The sequence below is a fragment of the Tursiops truncatus genome, chromosome 5, assembly GCF_011762595.2.
Source record: "Tursiops truncatus isolate mTurTru1 chromosome 5, mTurTru1.mat.Y, whole genome shotgun sequence".
In the NCBI taxonomy this organism is placed as follows: Eukaryota; Metazoa; Chordata; class Mammalia; order Artiodactyla; family Delphinidae; genus Tursiops; species Tursiops truncatus.
In genome coordinates, this window is record NC_047038.1 from 89,117,419 (window position 1) to 89,131,583 (window position 14,165).

Below are 14,165 nucleotides of genomic sequence, written 5' to 3' on the forward strand. Positions count from 1 at the left end.
TATTTCTGATTTCTCTTTTTTTCTGCTTTATTGTATAACAAAAGAAGGGGAAAGTCATTCATCCTTTGCACAAAATCAGTCTCAAATGAAAGCAAAAGGTCTTAGAGGCCGATAAAGGAATCGTTTCTCAAGTAAAATCCATTTTGGAATCTGTTGAAATGGCACAGTGTTTTCATTGAAAGATCTTGACCTCATGTGTTCTTGTGCAATGCTGTTTTGGAAATTAGTATTTCTGTATTATTCCACCACACAGTGGTAAAACAGAATAAGATTTTTTCATTTATACATGTAAATGTCCTTAAAATATTTTTTAAACTTAAAATCAAAAACTAAATATTAAAAACATTTTTGGAATAAAGCTAACACTTATCTTCCCCCAACATTTTACCATAAAAATTTTTAAGCACACAGAAAAGTTGAAAAAAATTTACATACAATCATCACCTAGATTCTACCATTAACATTCTCCTCTGCTTACTTTATCACATTTATTCGTCTGTCCATCATTTTTTGATGCATTTCATTTCTAAGTAAATTGTAGACACCTGCAATTTCCCTTAAACACATCAGCATGTGTACCATGAACTAAACTCTTACTTGCTTTTAGGCTTTTTAGGTTTTTTTTAGGTGAAATTTGTAACTTTCAATAAATGCACAAAACTTAAGTGTATATTCACTGAGTATCGAGAAACGCATAAACCTAATTTGTATCGAGAAACGCATAAACCTAATTTAAATCTGTTATTTACTCATGTTCTTTCTCAGTCAATTCTACCCAAAGATTAGTTTCATTTACCATAGATCTTCATATAAATGAATCACAGAGTGTTTGAAAGTCAACTGTGTGTATTGCGTAGCATTCCATTATGTGAATGTGCTGCTTTATCCCTTCTACTGATAAACATCTCTACTGTTTCTAGTTTTGGGCAATTCTGAATAAAGTTTCCATGAACATTTCTTGTGGAAATATATTTTCATTGCTCATGGGCTCCACCTAGCAGCAGAATTTCTGGGTGCATGTTTAGTTAAGAAATTGCCAAACCTGTTCCTAAAGTGGTTGTACTATTTACACTCTCATCAACAAGGAGTTCTGGTTACTCCACATCCTCAGCAAAATTTGGTATTGTCAATCTTTATAATTTTAGCCATTCTAGTGGATGTAGCTGGTGGTATCTCACTGGGGTCTTAATTTGCATTCCCTGATTGCTGAGAATATTTAGCATTTATTTAAGTGCCATTCATAGATCTTTTGTCTATTATGCCATTTAATGCACAAAAAAACTCTTTGACACAGGTACTAGCATCTTATCTTCAGTTTACAAATGAGGCATAAGGAAGTTAAGGATTGCTCAAGCTCATAGCACTTATCCTTGCTCTTACTGTTAATAATATATCTAACTGGGAAATAAATAAATGTTAATGAACAGTGCTTTGCCTTACTACCAGCTAAAACTTTACTCGTTTGAATAAAGCTATGACCAATTTTATTTTATTTTTGTCTTTTTTTACGTTCACATTCATAAGCATTTTCTATTTTAAATTTCATTTAAAAAATTTTTTTTATTGAAGTGTAATTGATTTACAAAGTTGTGTTAGTTTCAGGTGTACAGCAAAGTGATTCAATTATACATACATATACATACTTTTTTTTTCCAGATTCTTTTACTTAGAGGTTACTATAAAATATTGAGTATAGTTCCCTGTGCTATACAGTAGGTCCTTGTTGGTCATCTATTCCATACGCAGCAGTGTGTATATGTTAATCCCAAACTCCTAATTTATCCCTCTCCCACTCCTTTCTCCTTTGGTAACCATAAATTTGTTTTCTGTGTCTGTGGGTCTATTTCTGTTTTGTATATAAGTTCATTTGTATTTTTTTTTTTAAGATTCCATGTATAAGCGATATGATTCTTATCTTTCTCTGAAGCTATGACTAATTTTAGATGACTTTCTATCACATTTTTGCTTTCAGAGCCAGTAAGACTAACTGGCTTATGTAACAACATCATAAAAACAAGCCCCCAAACTGGCATTAGGCTATTTTATTTTACAAAGAGTCCCTTAAGCAATAAAGTAGAAAACCCTAATCAAATTTCTAAAGTTTTCTTAGTTCTTTTATGCAAAGATAACTGACCCTAGTTATCTCTCAGAGGGAATGGTCTATTCCCCAAAAGTAATAAACATTCAATATAAAAGAATTATTTTTTGATTTTATAGTAAAATGACTTTCTAATATTTTATTAATTACTGCAAAATACTTTACTGTTCTAATGACACCAAATAAAAGCAAGAGTGTTATAGGCAAAATTATTACCCTAAAAGACTTCTATAATTATCATTACCGCATCTGTTACATTTTCGTAAGAATACATAAAGATTACAGTAGACTATAGGCTTTAACATTGCTTTGAAAGGAAGAAAATCAACTGATTTCTTTTTGATTCAATATTGAAAAATGTTATGAGACAAGTATGATTTCAAACCACACAGTGATTGAAAATTTCAGTTAAGTCAAAATTTTACTTTCATTATATATCAAAAACAGAACATTTACATTTCCGACTGACAGAATCACCTCCACTGTGGAATACAGAAAATAATTAGAATGGTGAAATAAAAAAGAAAAAGATTTTTAAGCTGAGGGTAGGAAACTCACCTGGAATGACCTAGAGTGCTTCCCAAATATAAGATTCAACAGCTCCCTAACTGAGAAGTTACCAATCCATAGAGACAGCACGACCGGTGAATAGAATTGGATTTAAAAAAGTGATTTAAAATGAGGTTATCCAGCTAATTATTAAATGCCGGAAGAATGAGGTTATCCAACTGATTATTAAATGTCCGAAGAAGACACACAATGGAGCAAACAGAGGCTGAGCTTAAGTACCTTTCACACTAAGTACTCTGGGACAGGAAAAGATGAGTGAATATAGGCCCCACTTATCAGGAGCTTGCTGATTTGATTTGGGATGTCTTAATCATTCTCTTAGCCTGAATGCAATATAGAGGGATTCCTATGGCAGTTCGTACTTTCAGATGAGTAGGATAATAAACAATGTATAATTTTTCTGGCAAGACAGTTTATAACACTAATTCTTATCCTTTTGCTAAAAGATTATAGTCTCAGTTACTGTGATAAATCTTAATGTCTGTCCACTGTTACCACAAAGTCATATAAATTAAAGTGCACATCTGTTAAACAGAGAGAAAAAAAAAAAATTACACTTGGGGACAATACCTCCTGTCTTCCCCCAGAACAAGCCAAAGATAGCGGTGTGTCCTTGGTTCTTTCTGACTGGGCTTCAATGTCTGCACCATTGTCCAGCAATATTTCCACAACACCAACATGACCAGCTGTAGCAGCCAAGATGAGCGGAGTAAAACCTGGAGTAAAATAAAGATCTTCTTAGCTAAGCAAAGAAACAGTGCTATTGTCCATCAAAATAGGGCTACAAGTAGTATTTCGTCACAGAACACAAATAATCAGAAGAAAAGTTAACAAAAGTAGGCCTTACCTTTCTTGTCTCTGTGCTCAATACTAGCTCCTCTCTCTAGCAATGTCTGTACCAGTTCCTCATGACCACCAGCACAGGCAAGCGTTAGCGCTGTGTCATGATTACTCTCAGTCTGTAAAAAATTGTTGATTAGCTCATTAGACAATTAAAAATGTTAACATCAATTACATAATATGTACATATACCAAATACACAGACACACACATACACACACATATATACCATTCTACTGTATCAAACATTTGGATAGTAACCTCTTTTTTTTTCCCCACTAATGGTCAACTTGTGATTTTTTTAAACTACAAATAATATTTGAACTTTATGGGCAATTCTTAAAGCAAGCAAGAAGAAAAAAATGTATGATTTTCAACCATATGCTATTTTCAACTACATGTTTTAAGAAATACTACAGTGGACTCACTTTCCCTTCTACCCATAAATGGAGTAGCATAGACAAGATTTATCTTCCCATCCCAAACGACAAAAAAAGACAAACTATTTGAAATGATGTTAGTTAGACAGGCAACACATGACAGTGATCACTGAGGACAGAAATGATTAACTTATTGTATAGCCTGAAGAGTTTCCAGGCTAAAGTGCAGGAAGAGGGTACCCAAATAGAGCCTGGCATTCTCCCTGCATTGAAAAGAGAGTTTGGAGAAGTGAAGGTGGCTAGAATTCATGGGGTAGACTACTGGAGAGGAAGGCACTACATACAGAGAGCACTCCAGAGATCTGCAGAGGGCTCCTCTTGAGTCTTCAGCTGAGCTCTGATCAGCATACGTGCATAAGAAAAATTACTGGAGGCCAGGGAAAGACTACCAGAAGGGACTGAACAACACCTAGAGCTTACACAGAACTGGGAATAGTTTGGTTCCCACAGCCAGAGCAGAAAGACCCTCAAAACACACAGAATATCAAGAAAAATCCTCAGCCATTAGGCCAAATTAGCTACTCTGGACCCATCTAACAAAGCTGAAAAACAAGTCTTGAAATGAAAAAATTATTTCCAAGTAACTTAACTGCATTCGAGGAACAAAGCCCCTAAAAATTTAAAGGAACAAAAAAATATAATATACAATGCATTTTGAAAGACAAACACAATTATAATTGAGACATGACACTGTTTATATACAGTTTACTTCTGACTTATGCCAGTGATAGTGACCAATAATAGATTTAACCAGTGGTCACACTCTATCATGGTATGTGGCTACCAGAAAACATAAAATTATATGAATCTTGCATTATTTTTTTATTGTATAGCTCTGTCTAAGCCATCTTCCCGCTTTCACATATTCACCTCTATTACAGCATTTATCACCAATCTTCCTTATGTTAATATTACTTATGTGTCTATCACCCTCAGGGGACTATAAATTCCTGGAAGGTAATAAACATGTCTTATTTATGTTTGCATTCTCTACCTATTAGTGATGTCTTGCCTAGGAAACAATAAAAGATAGTTAAGTTGAATGAATGACAGTAGCTGTAAGGGTCATAGAATAAAAGCTATCACTAATAAAACGAAGGATTACATAAATGAAATATATATTTACTGTGTTATATAATATTATATTTATTTCAGGTTTATAAGGAAGGAATCTGATTTCAGAGAAAAGGAGACAAAGGTCAGAGAAATAACCTTCCGATGGTCACACATGCTAACAATGGGTAAAGACTGGTGTAAAAAAAACCAAGATCATCGATAACAAAATGCTGCTTACCCTCTTACATCAGAGAGCAGCCCTAAGGCACAGCTGACTGAGGTGAACAGAATGCTAAGTCTATCTGTATTATGTGTTCTCTATGTTAGTATAGACAATCAGTAGAAGAGTAATCTTTATTACAAAGAGTCAACTTTATGATAAAGTTTATGAGGTTTCTAGAAGTCTTCTAGGGGTTAAAGAGTAATTTAGGAAACTGGTGCCAATCGTAATAGAGAATGAAGAGACAAACAAAATTTGGAAAAGGTAAGCATGGAAAATTTTAGAGGATCAGTAAAATTTGGGTTTTTTCCACATTATAAAACATCAATTCAATTGACATTTATTAAGCACCTTTTATATTCAAAGTACTCTGCTAGATACTCTAGCGCTGACAAAGGTAAGTAAATACAGTCTCTGCTCACTAGGAGTTTACAGGTTACTGTACAGGGCAAATTTAGGTTGAAACTAAGAGAGAAATATGAACAATGTGAGAGTTGAAGGAAAAGATATTTAAAGCTGAAGAAGAGGGGGAGGTTAGTCAAATTCCCTGGGCAACTTAAAAGTAGGTAACTTCACTATATTTCTGCATTAAGGTGAAATTAAAGCAATTAATATTTTACAACAATCTTTTTAAGACAATAATGAAAGAATTTAAAGATTCTGAAGTGAGACTTTCACCGCCCCCCCAAATATATACTACATATTCCCAAAATGGTAAGAAATATCCTGATTTGCAATATATCAAGAAACAATTTAACTGAAGTAGGAGTTTGGGTTAAAATTAACTACTGATAAGATACAGGTAGTTTTGAATTAAAGAAAACAGGTGTTTTGAATATTTCTAATCAAGGAAATGAAATGTAGGTGATGACTTTCTAGAAGGCAAAGTAACACTAAAGTTATGTTATTATACTGGTTACCAAGTCACATTCTTGGTCATATATCTAAGAGAAACCTGGAAAGGAAAAAGATGCCCAGAGCTTTGTTAAGAGCTTTCCAGGTTTATATTCTAAAGAAAATTTCCATTTAGCTCACAATATCATAAAATATACCATTCTGTATCATAACATGTTATGATGATTCAGGCTTATAAAAAATGATAAAATTATATTCAATGTAAAAATATTCTGTAAATTACCAGCATGACTATTCAATTTTATAAGATTAAAAAAAAAAGCAAGAATCATAAGACAAATGAAATATTAAAGGAAAAGGCAGCTTTTAATGAGCTAGAATATAAGTGAAAAAAAATCTGAACTATAAAAAGTATATCTATTCATTTCATTTAAAGTAATTAAATAAATTACTTTGAAAACTATTAGGATTTAAAGGGCTGAATATTTTTTAGACCTCCATAGTCCCAAATATCTCATTCTCTAACCACGTTAGGGGTCATGTATAAGATTAAAAAGGATGGCACTTTAGGGCATTCAATAAATGAGAAAAATCAGTAAGACAGTAAATAACCTATTTAAAACACTTCATATAAACAAGTCGAATGCATGCATTTTAAAGTAGAATGCTTTAATGGCAGAGTATTTCATATTACTATTATGAGTTAAATGAGTTTTTTCCTGGGCTCCTTAATTTCTCCTTAAATCGTGGTGAAACTGTTTTCCATGTTGCAAAAACAGAAGAAAAGAGAAATACCAATGACATTTATACCATTAAAGGTAAAACATAATTTTACATACTCTACAATTTCAGTCTTGATATGTAGGTTAAATTTAACATCTACCTCTTTAAAAGATAATAGATACATGTTAATTATTAAAAACAGGAAAAAAAGGCAAAATTACATGAGGAGGTATTTATTTTTCTCATTTTTGAGATGTGCTAGAATAAGTTATTCCAAGTTTAAGGAAAGCCTTTAGAAATTTGAGAATAAAATGTCAAGCAGTTCAGAACTGGAACACAAGTTCAGTTCATGCCAGAACACAGGTTTTAGAACCTATGAAGAGAACAACTAATTCTTTCTCACTTTCGGCTAGCAGAGTTAATAAAAAGTTCACACTATAAAATACAGAAAATATTTAATTAATTCAGGGGATTCAGCTCTTACCTTCAACCAGATTTATTGTTTCATATAAAACCACAGTTCTTAAAAATCTATATGTGATTCCTAATTTCCATATCTAGAGTACCCAGGTATAAGTTTTATTACACCACTCAAGCAAAATAAAAAGAGATTAGAGCTATGTTATCAGAATGCATAGTAAAACAGTCCCAAATAATTACTTCAAACTATCATTTATTGATGTTTCCTAAAATAAATTTTGGTAACAGCACAGTGTGTAGTATTAATCTTAAAAGTTTTGATAGTATCCAAACTTAATTCAATAAGACCCTTACATGAGAGGCGGAGAGCCTGTGGCACACAAACCAAGGGTGATTTCTAGTTATAGAACGTAAGATTTGAGGAATGTTATAAAGAATGCAAACTCTTATCGTCAGCATTCTTTAAGGGCCAGAAATTACACATACGATTCCAGCTAATCCTTGTTTAAAATATTAGTTCCCTACTATAATGATCAACTAAAGGACCATTTTTCAAGAATCATTAGCATTTAAAAAAAGAGACTTATATACTGAGGCATTAAAAAAATCACACTTCTTTTGTTCTTCCTTAAGATTTGTGGTAAATATGCTGTATGGACAAGGAAATATGCTAAACAGATGTAAAGATTAAACACACATGACCCTTTGCTATCTAGGCAGACCCATTTTCTAGATTTTAGACCCAGAGTCTTTTTTTTGTTTCTTTGAAAGCTGGCTCCACTAAAAAATTGGCTGTTAGGCAAGGCCTCTTTCCTTACCTGTAAAATGGTAATAGCAACAGTACCTACTTCATGGAATTGTTACAGAGATTAAGTTAAAGAAGTAAGTATCTGTAAAGAGTAAGAATGTACATGTTGGGCTTCCCTGGTGGCACAGTAGTTGAGGGTCCGCCTGCTGATGCAGGGGACACGGGTTCGTGCCGCGGTCTGGGAAGATCCCACGTGCCGCGGAGCAGCTGGGCCCGTGAGCCATGGCCGCTGAGCCTGCGTGTCCGGAGCCTGTGCTCCGCAACGGGAGAGGCCACAAGAGCGAGAGGCCCGCGTACCGCAAAAAAAACAAAAAAAAGAATGTACATGTTAAGTTTTGTTAAATAAACAAATGGAAAATCCAATTATTAGAGGAATTTTAATCTTTCAAAATAGAGGAAGAATCTTCATCATATCACCTGTCTGTAATGGCACAGCATTGTCACACATAAACCAAAATATCCATTACGTAAAATCTCATGGAATTTGTATTGAGAATCTAGAAAAAACTTCAGGTGGATTAAGCATAAAAGAATCTTTGTATTTATCACTTTAAGTACCTTCTTGGTATCATAAAAACTAGTAAGTTAAAAAAACTAACACTGAAGGTTAAAGAAAAAATGGTGAACAATTATTTCCAAATAATTATTTTGTATTATGTGTTCCAAAACAGGAAATTTCTAACTAAGCAGTTATGGTAAACTCCATGAAAAGTATTGTAACTCATATTAGGCTAACCCAACTGAAAAGCCTCAATGTAAAGACCAGATAAAGAAGCAGATTTTTAAGGAGCCATAGTCAAATCTTTTTACATAAGTATGTCTACTACATTTAAAATGTACATCGTTTGTTCAATTAACTTTTTAAAAGTATTTATATGTAACTTCTCAGAAATTAATTTATGGTTGGTTGAGTGGTATAGTCAGATAAAATTTCATTATCACTATAATCTCAAATTCAATAAAATCATGATCATACTTGATGGAACCTTTTCTGTAGCTGATTGATTAATTGATTTAATTTTGGCTGCACCATGCAGCACGCGGGATCTTAGTTCCCCAACCAGAGATCAAACCTGCCCCGCTGCAGTGGAAGTGCAGAGTCTTAACCACAGGACCACCAGGGAAGTCCCTGTGGCTGTTTTATTTTAAAGCACTAAAAAAAAAAAGAAGAAACACTTTATATTTTGGTGAAGTTTTACTTTTGCTTATGGATCAATTTTTGATCTCACAAAATTAGAAAATATACTTCTGGTTAAAACATTAACAGACTCAGAGCAAAACAGATTAGAGGAAAATAATGCAAATTCAATAAAAAGTTCAATCCAATTCTACAATGCTATCAATATGAAATGTAAACCATTGTGGTTCACCAAATGAATGTCTACTTTTTTTTATGAGACTAAAAATGAAGCCCTATAGTATGGCATTTGGAAGGGTGCCTTTTAAGTCAAACCAACCTAAGTTTGACTCCAGCCCCACCATTTCTTAGTTAAACGAAGTGATTGTAAGCCAAATGTTTAATCTCTCTCTTAGTCTAGGTTTCTTCAGCAGGAAAATGGGTGTTTAAGAGTAGCTACCTTATATGTGTAATCTGAAGACTGAATAAAGTTATTCCTTAAAGAAAGCCCCTAACTATTACAGGTGCTCAAAAAAAAGTTAGCTCATATAAAATAAGGGAAGCAAGTAAGAACAGAAATGAAATTCCTTTTTCATAGTATTACCAAGAAACATCTTAATGAAAAGGAGGCTTTATTTCAATAGTTTAATAGTACAGGCCCTTAAGGATGCAATAATACAAACACACACACACACGCGCACGCGCACACACACACACACACACACACACACACTCTCTCTCTCTCTCTCTCTCTCTCTCTCTCTCTCTCTCTCCCCCCCCTCCCCCATCCCCCCTCCCTAAAATTGATGCTTATAAAGAAGTGATCATTTATAAAACTGCAAGTTTTATAACATACACCACCACCCTCACACTAGTCTCTCCATCAGGCATTAATCAAAACACAAAACTAAATAAACTTCAAACATTTCTCAGTCCTGAAGAAAGCCACATACCCTTACCTCATTCAGCAGTCTTCTAAGCTAGGCTGCTTGGCATTTCTTCAGGACACAACACAAGCTACCTTCTCTTTTCCAACCTCATTTCGCTCTGACATTTCATGGTAAACTAATTCTTTTAAAAAACTTGTTTTTTAAACTTAACAGTGTTATAGAAACAGACACATAGACTTACTACATATTTCAGTCAGCAAGATCAGAATTTTCAAAGACAATATAAATATAACTGAGTATATATGCTATATAAATGGAATCCAATATGAATTTTAAGACACATCTTCTAATTTAAGTTTAGAAGAAAATACATAATCTTAAATAAGTTCTTTCTTTTTACATCCCTTTTTAAACTAAAGTTTAAGAAAAAAAGATTACTTGATGATATCAGAAACCAGATCTTCACAATAATTATCAGTAATAATCTGTATTTGGTATTTTATTTCTTTAAATGTGGATTCTAATTTATAACTGTGGCTCAGGTCTTTGCCCAGACACAAAGCAGTCTAAGATAATTTAAATAACTGATTAATGTTTCTAATGATGATATAATTCCAGCTAAAAACTATCACTCCTGAGTTTGGAGCTTACCTGTGCATCAATATCAATGGCAGGGTAGATAGGAAGCATGGCTGAAGGAGAGATGATAGGACTTGGAGTTGGAGTCTGAGGTTGGGAAATGGAAGCAGCGATACTGTGGGTAGGAGTGTTTGACATTGCAGATGCTCTTCCACTGACTGCTGTTGAACAAAATAACTGTACTTAATGAGGATGAAACATTGTTAGGTAACAGCAGGAAATAGTTGTCAGAAAATATTTAAATATCTTTAAAAACAAAATATCTACAGGTAGACTGCCATAGCACTAATAACTCATTTTCCTGGTTATTTCTGACACTGGACAACAGACCAAAATTTAAATATATATTGAGAGTAACCCATTTGCTAAACAATAAACCATATGAAAAACAAATTCCCCTCTTATGGTATGTAATCACAAAACCTTAATTCAAAATAACCCTGAAAACAAAACTATTTTTATGAATTAAAATTAAATATATATGCAAATGGTTATCCATTATATCTTCTTAATCAGAAAAGGAATAAAAGTTAAAATAGTCAAGTTAAGAAGGAGAAAATGTGTCTTTTACCTGCCAATTTCACACCTTATTTTCTAGAACTAATGAAAGTAATATCACTGTTTGGGGACATTCGCTATTGAATATTTAAAATACTTCCTATTCTTTTATTAACTGCAGACAGGGGGTGGCCCTCAGTATGACAGCATATATATATATAAAAATTTGATCCTCACACAGAAACAGTTTCTCACATACAGAATTATTCTGAAGGGCGTAAAATGCTCACCAATCAATCTAGCAATCACACTGACTTAGGAAGACAAAATTAAAATATTAGGGTAGAAAAAAATGTATGCATGCAATCAGCCTTCAAGTATAGATTACTGTTAGTTCTTCTAAGTATAATTTTGCCATGATATTATTTTCATCAAAATAAGCAAATTAAGAAGGGGCTAATTAGGTCAGTACTTGAGATGGGAGAATTCCAAAGGTGGTAGCAGTTGAGGGTACTTTATTCCCTCATCAACTCACTTCTGGAGTTGCCATGTGAACATCAATCCTTTTTCCCCCTTATTAAAAATGCTATAGCACTAGAGTCTGGGCATTAATCTTTGAATGATCAACAGTAGTGTGGATGTATGTTACCAATGTAGTTATCAACTACATGAGACAGAAAACAATCATGATTCACAACTGGATCTGAAACCAGGCAAAAGAGGTTATGCTCCTACCAAGAACAAAACTGAAATAGACCTTATCATAACAATTATAAACACAATTGTCAATTAAGAAATCTATTTTACATGAAATCCTTAGTTCAGGCACAAACATACACTATACATTATAGCAACACACATTCTAAAATTATACATTTTTAAGTCCACTTAAAAGCCAAAGGAAGAACAAAGGAGGAAACAAAACAAAACAAAACAAAACACACTATTTGAATCCTTAGGGATCCAGATCAATAGAAAAGGGCATGTATTCAACACTAACATGTTAATCATCTAATGACCTTGATATTGTTACTCCACGTTGATAGTTTTGTATGTTAAGAAAAAGATCAAGACAATTCAAATGTACACATTCTAGATATAAATTTCAAAACCATATAAAATCTATGGCTCTTAAAATGGGTTCCATATTCTCCTCTGATTAGACTGATTTTCACAAATGAAAATGCTAAACACAAAATTAGCTTAAACAGAATGAACACCAATCTGTCCAAAAAACTGAATTTTATTTCATGATACTGAACAAAAAAATCTAAGTTTATTGTTAAATGACTAAATTATAATTTACATTTCAATTTGAATAAGTTCTTTTAAAGAACATATTAGTTTTCTTATTTTTGGTCAAACTGGTTTTTCTTATCACCTCTTCTAGAAGGAGATAGGAAAAATCAATTCTCTCATTTAATTCCCTTGGGGTACCTATGATATTGGTTTACTAAAACTAAATAGCTGCCTGTCACTCATCCATTCTCTAAAATTAAAAGTAACAATTGTAAATATGTAGGTACCTGAAGGAACCATGGTACAGACCAGATCTTTACGTGTGGAACTTCATTTTAGGGTCAGAGAGGGAAAACCACATGCTCAAAGAAATTTTAACGTCAGGTAAGGAAAGAGGGAACTTGACAGCACAGCAAAGGCAAGTTGTTAAGACTGGTTAAATAGGGAACTGATTTTGGTTTGGCTAGTACAGAAACCAAGGAAGATAGAAGATTCTGACCAGCCAAGTACTAGAGAAAAAGAGACTGAATCTTATAAAAGCAGTCTAATAAATGGGGACTAAGGAATAAAGAACAGACATTATGCTGAAGGAGAGAAGGAAGACTGAGCCTAATGAAGTTGTAAGATATTAAAAAACCCAAAGAATGGAAATGGAAATGGTCATTAGTCAACTGAAATAACAATTACTAGAGAAGAAGTTTAAAGGCTGTGGAAGTGAGTGTATATGTGTATGTTTGTGCACGTGCACATGCATGATGCAGGAATGGGTTGCAGGGAGGTAGCTGGATGTTTTTAATCCTGTTCTTTCTTCTGGCCATCTCTCCTCTCCCCATATAAATGAGAATAAACAGGTAAAGTATTTTTATAATATGACAAGTATCTGTCATATTTCCTAAGAAGTTATAAGCTTTAAAAAATAATTTTATATGAAAACACCTGGAATACATAGGGAGAATTTAATTGTTTTCGTTTGGTAAACAAATCAACAGAAAAACTACTTTACAAACCTCCGATAATTCTGATCAGCATAAAAATTATACAACTGGCAAATCATTATTGAACTATGCCCAAGAACATCAGGTAAATTCTGATAGCATATCAAAAAATTTTTAATATTCATTGGTATGGAATGTCCATTCTTCATTTAATAGAATAAATAACACTCAATTCTACACATTCTTTGGTAGTTGAATCGACATATTATAAAGAACACCATTATGATCTAGATTAATGGCCATGAAAGTAATATCAAATTTGGCATTTGGAGCTACTGTGCTTCAATTTTCATAAGATATATACTGTTTTTAAAATTACATTCCCAATTATTATAACCCACTAATGGTGATTAGTAGTAACTTTCAAATCTATAGGAAAAATGTATACTTCTTAATATAAGAAGCTTTGTAGTTCTTACTAACAATTAATAGCATTTTTTCCGATGTAGTTACTGTACCCTCTAAGATTAGCAGAGACTTTCATTCCACATACTATTGTTGAGGTGATACTAAAAGAAGACTAGGAAACTTTAGAGCAATTTCTAAGTACAAAATCTGTCTCATTAGCTGGTTTCTTAGTTTCTGAATGTTAGCTAAATATCTCAACACTATACAATTTCATTTTCTTTTATTCTTTTAAAAGATTAAAGTTAAATTATGTATAATCTCATCATAATATATAATGCTACTTAAACACAGTTTCAAAATTAGAAAAAATTCAATCATCCTTTAAGTATAGACCAAAGAATTAAAAGGG

At 32.9% G+C, this 14,165-nt stretch overlaps 1 protein-coding gene across 10 annotated transcripts in view; it reads right to left on the minus strand.

The window, feature by feature from the left end:
• ANKRD17 (ankyrin repeat domain 17) overlaps positions 1-14,165 on the minus strand; it is a 161,341-nt gene that overhangs the window by 48,403 nt on the left and 98,773 nt on the right. For 7 of the 10 annotated variants that reach the window (XM_033857133.2, XM_033857128.2, XM_033857131.2 and 4 more), the window contains 3 exons: positions 10,689-10,837; positions 3,516-3,627; positions 3,239-3,384 (listed from right to left, as the gene is read on the minus strand). In XM_033857133.2, the coding sequence (XP_033713024.1) occupies positions 3,239-3,384; positions 3,516-3,627; positions 10,689-10,837 (407 nt within the window). The remainder of the gene's footprint in view (positions 1-3,238; positions 3,385-3,515; positions 3,628-10,688; positions 10,838-14,165) is intronic. The other 3 variants (XM_033857129.2, XM_033857132.2, XM_033857127.2) reach the window with 1 other exon arrangement.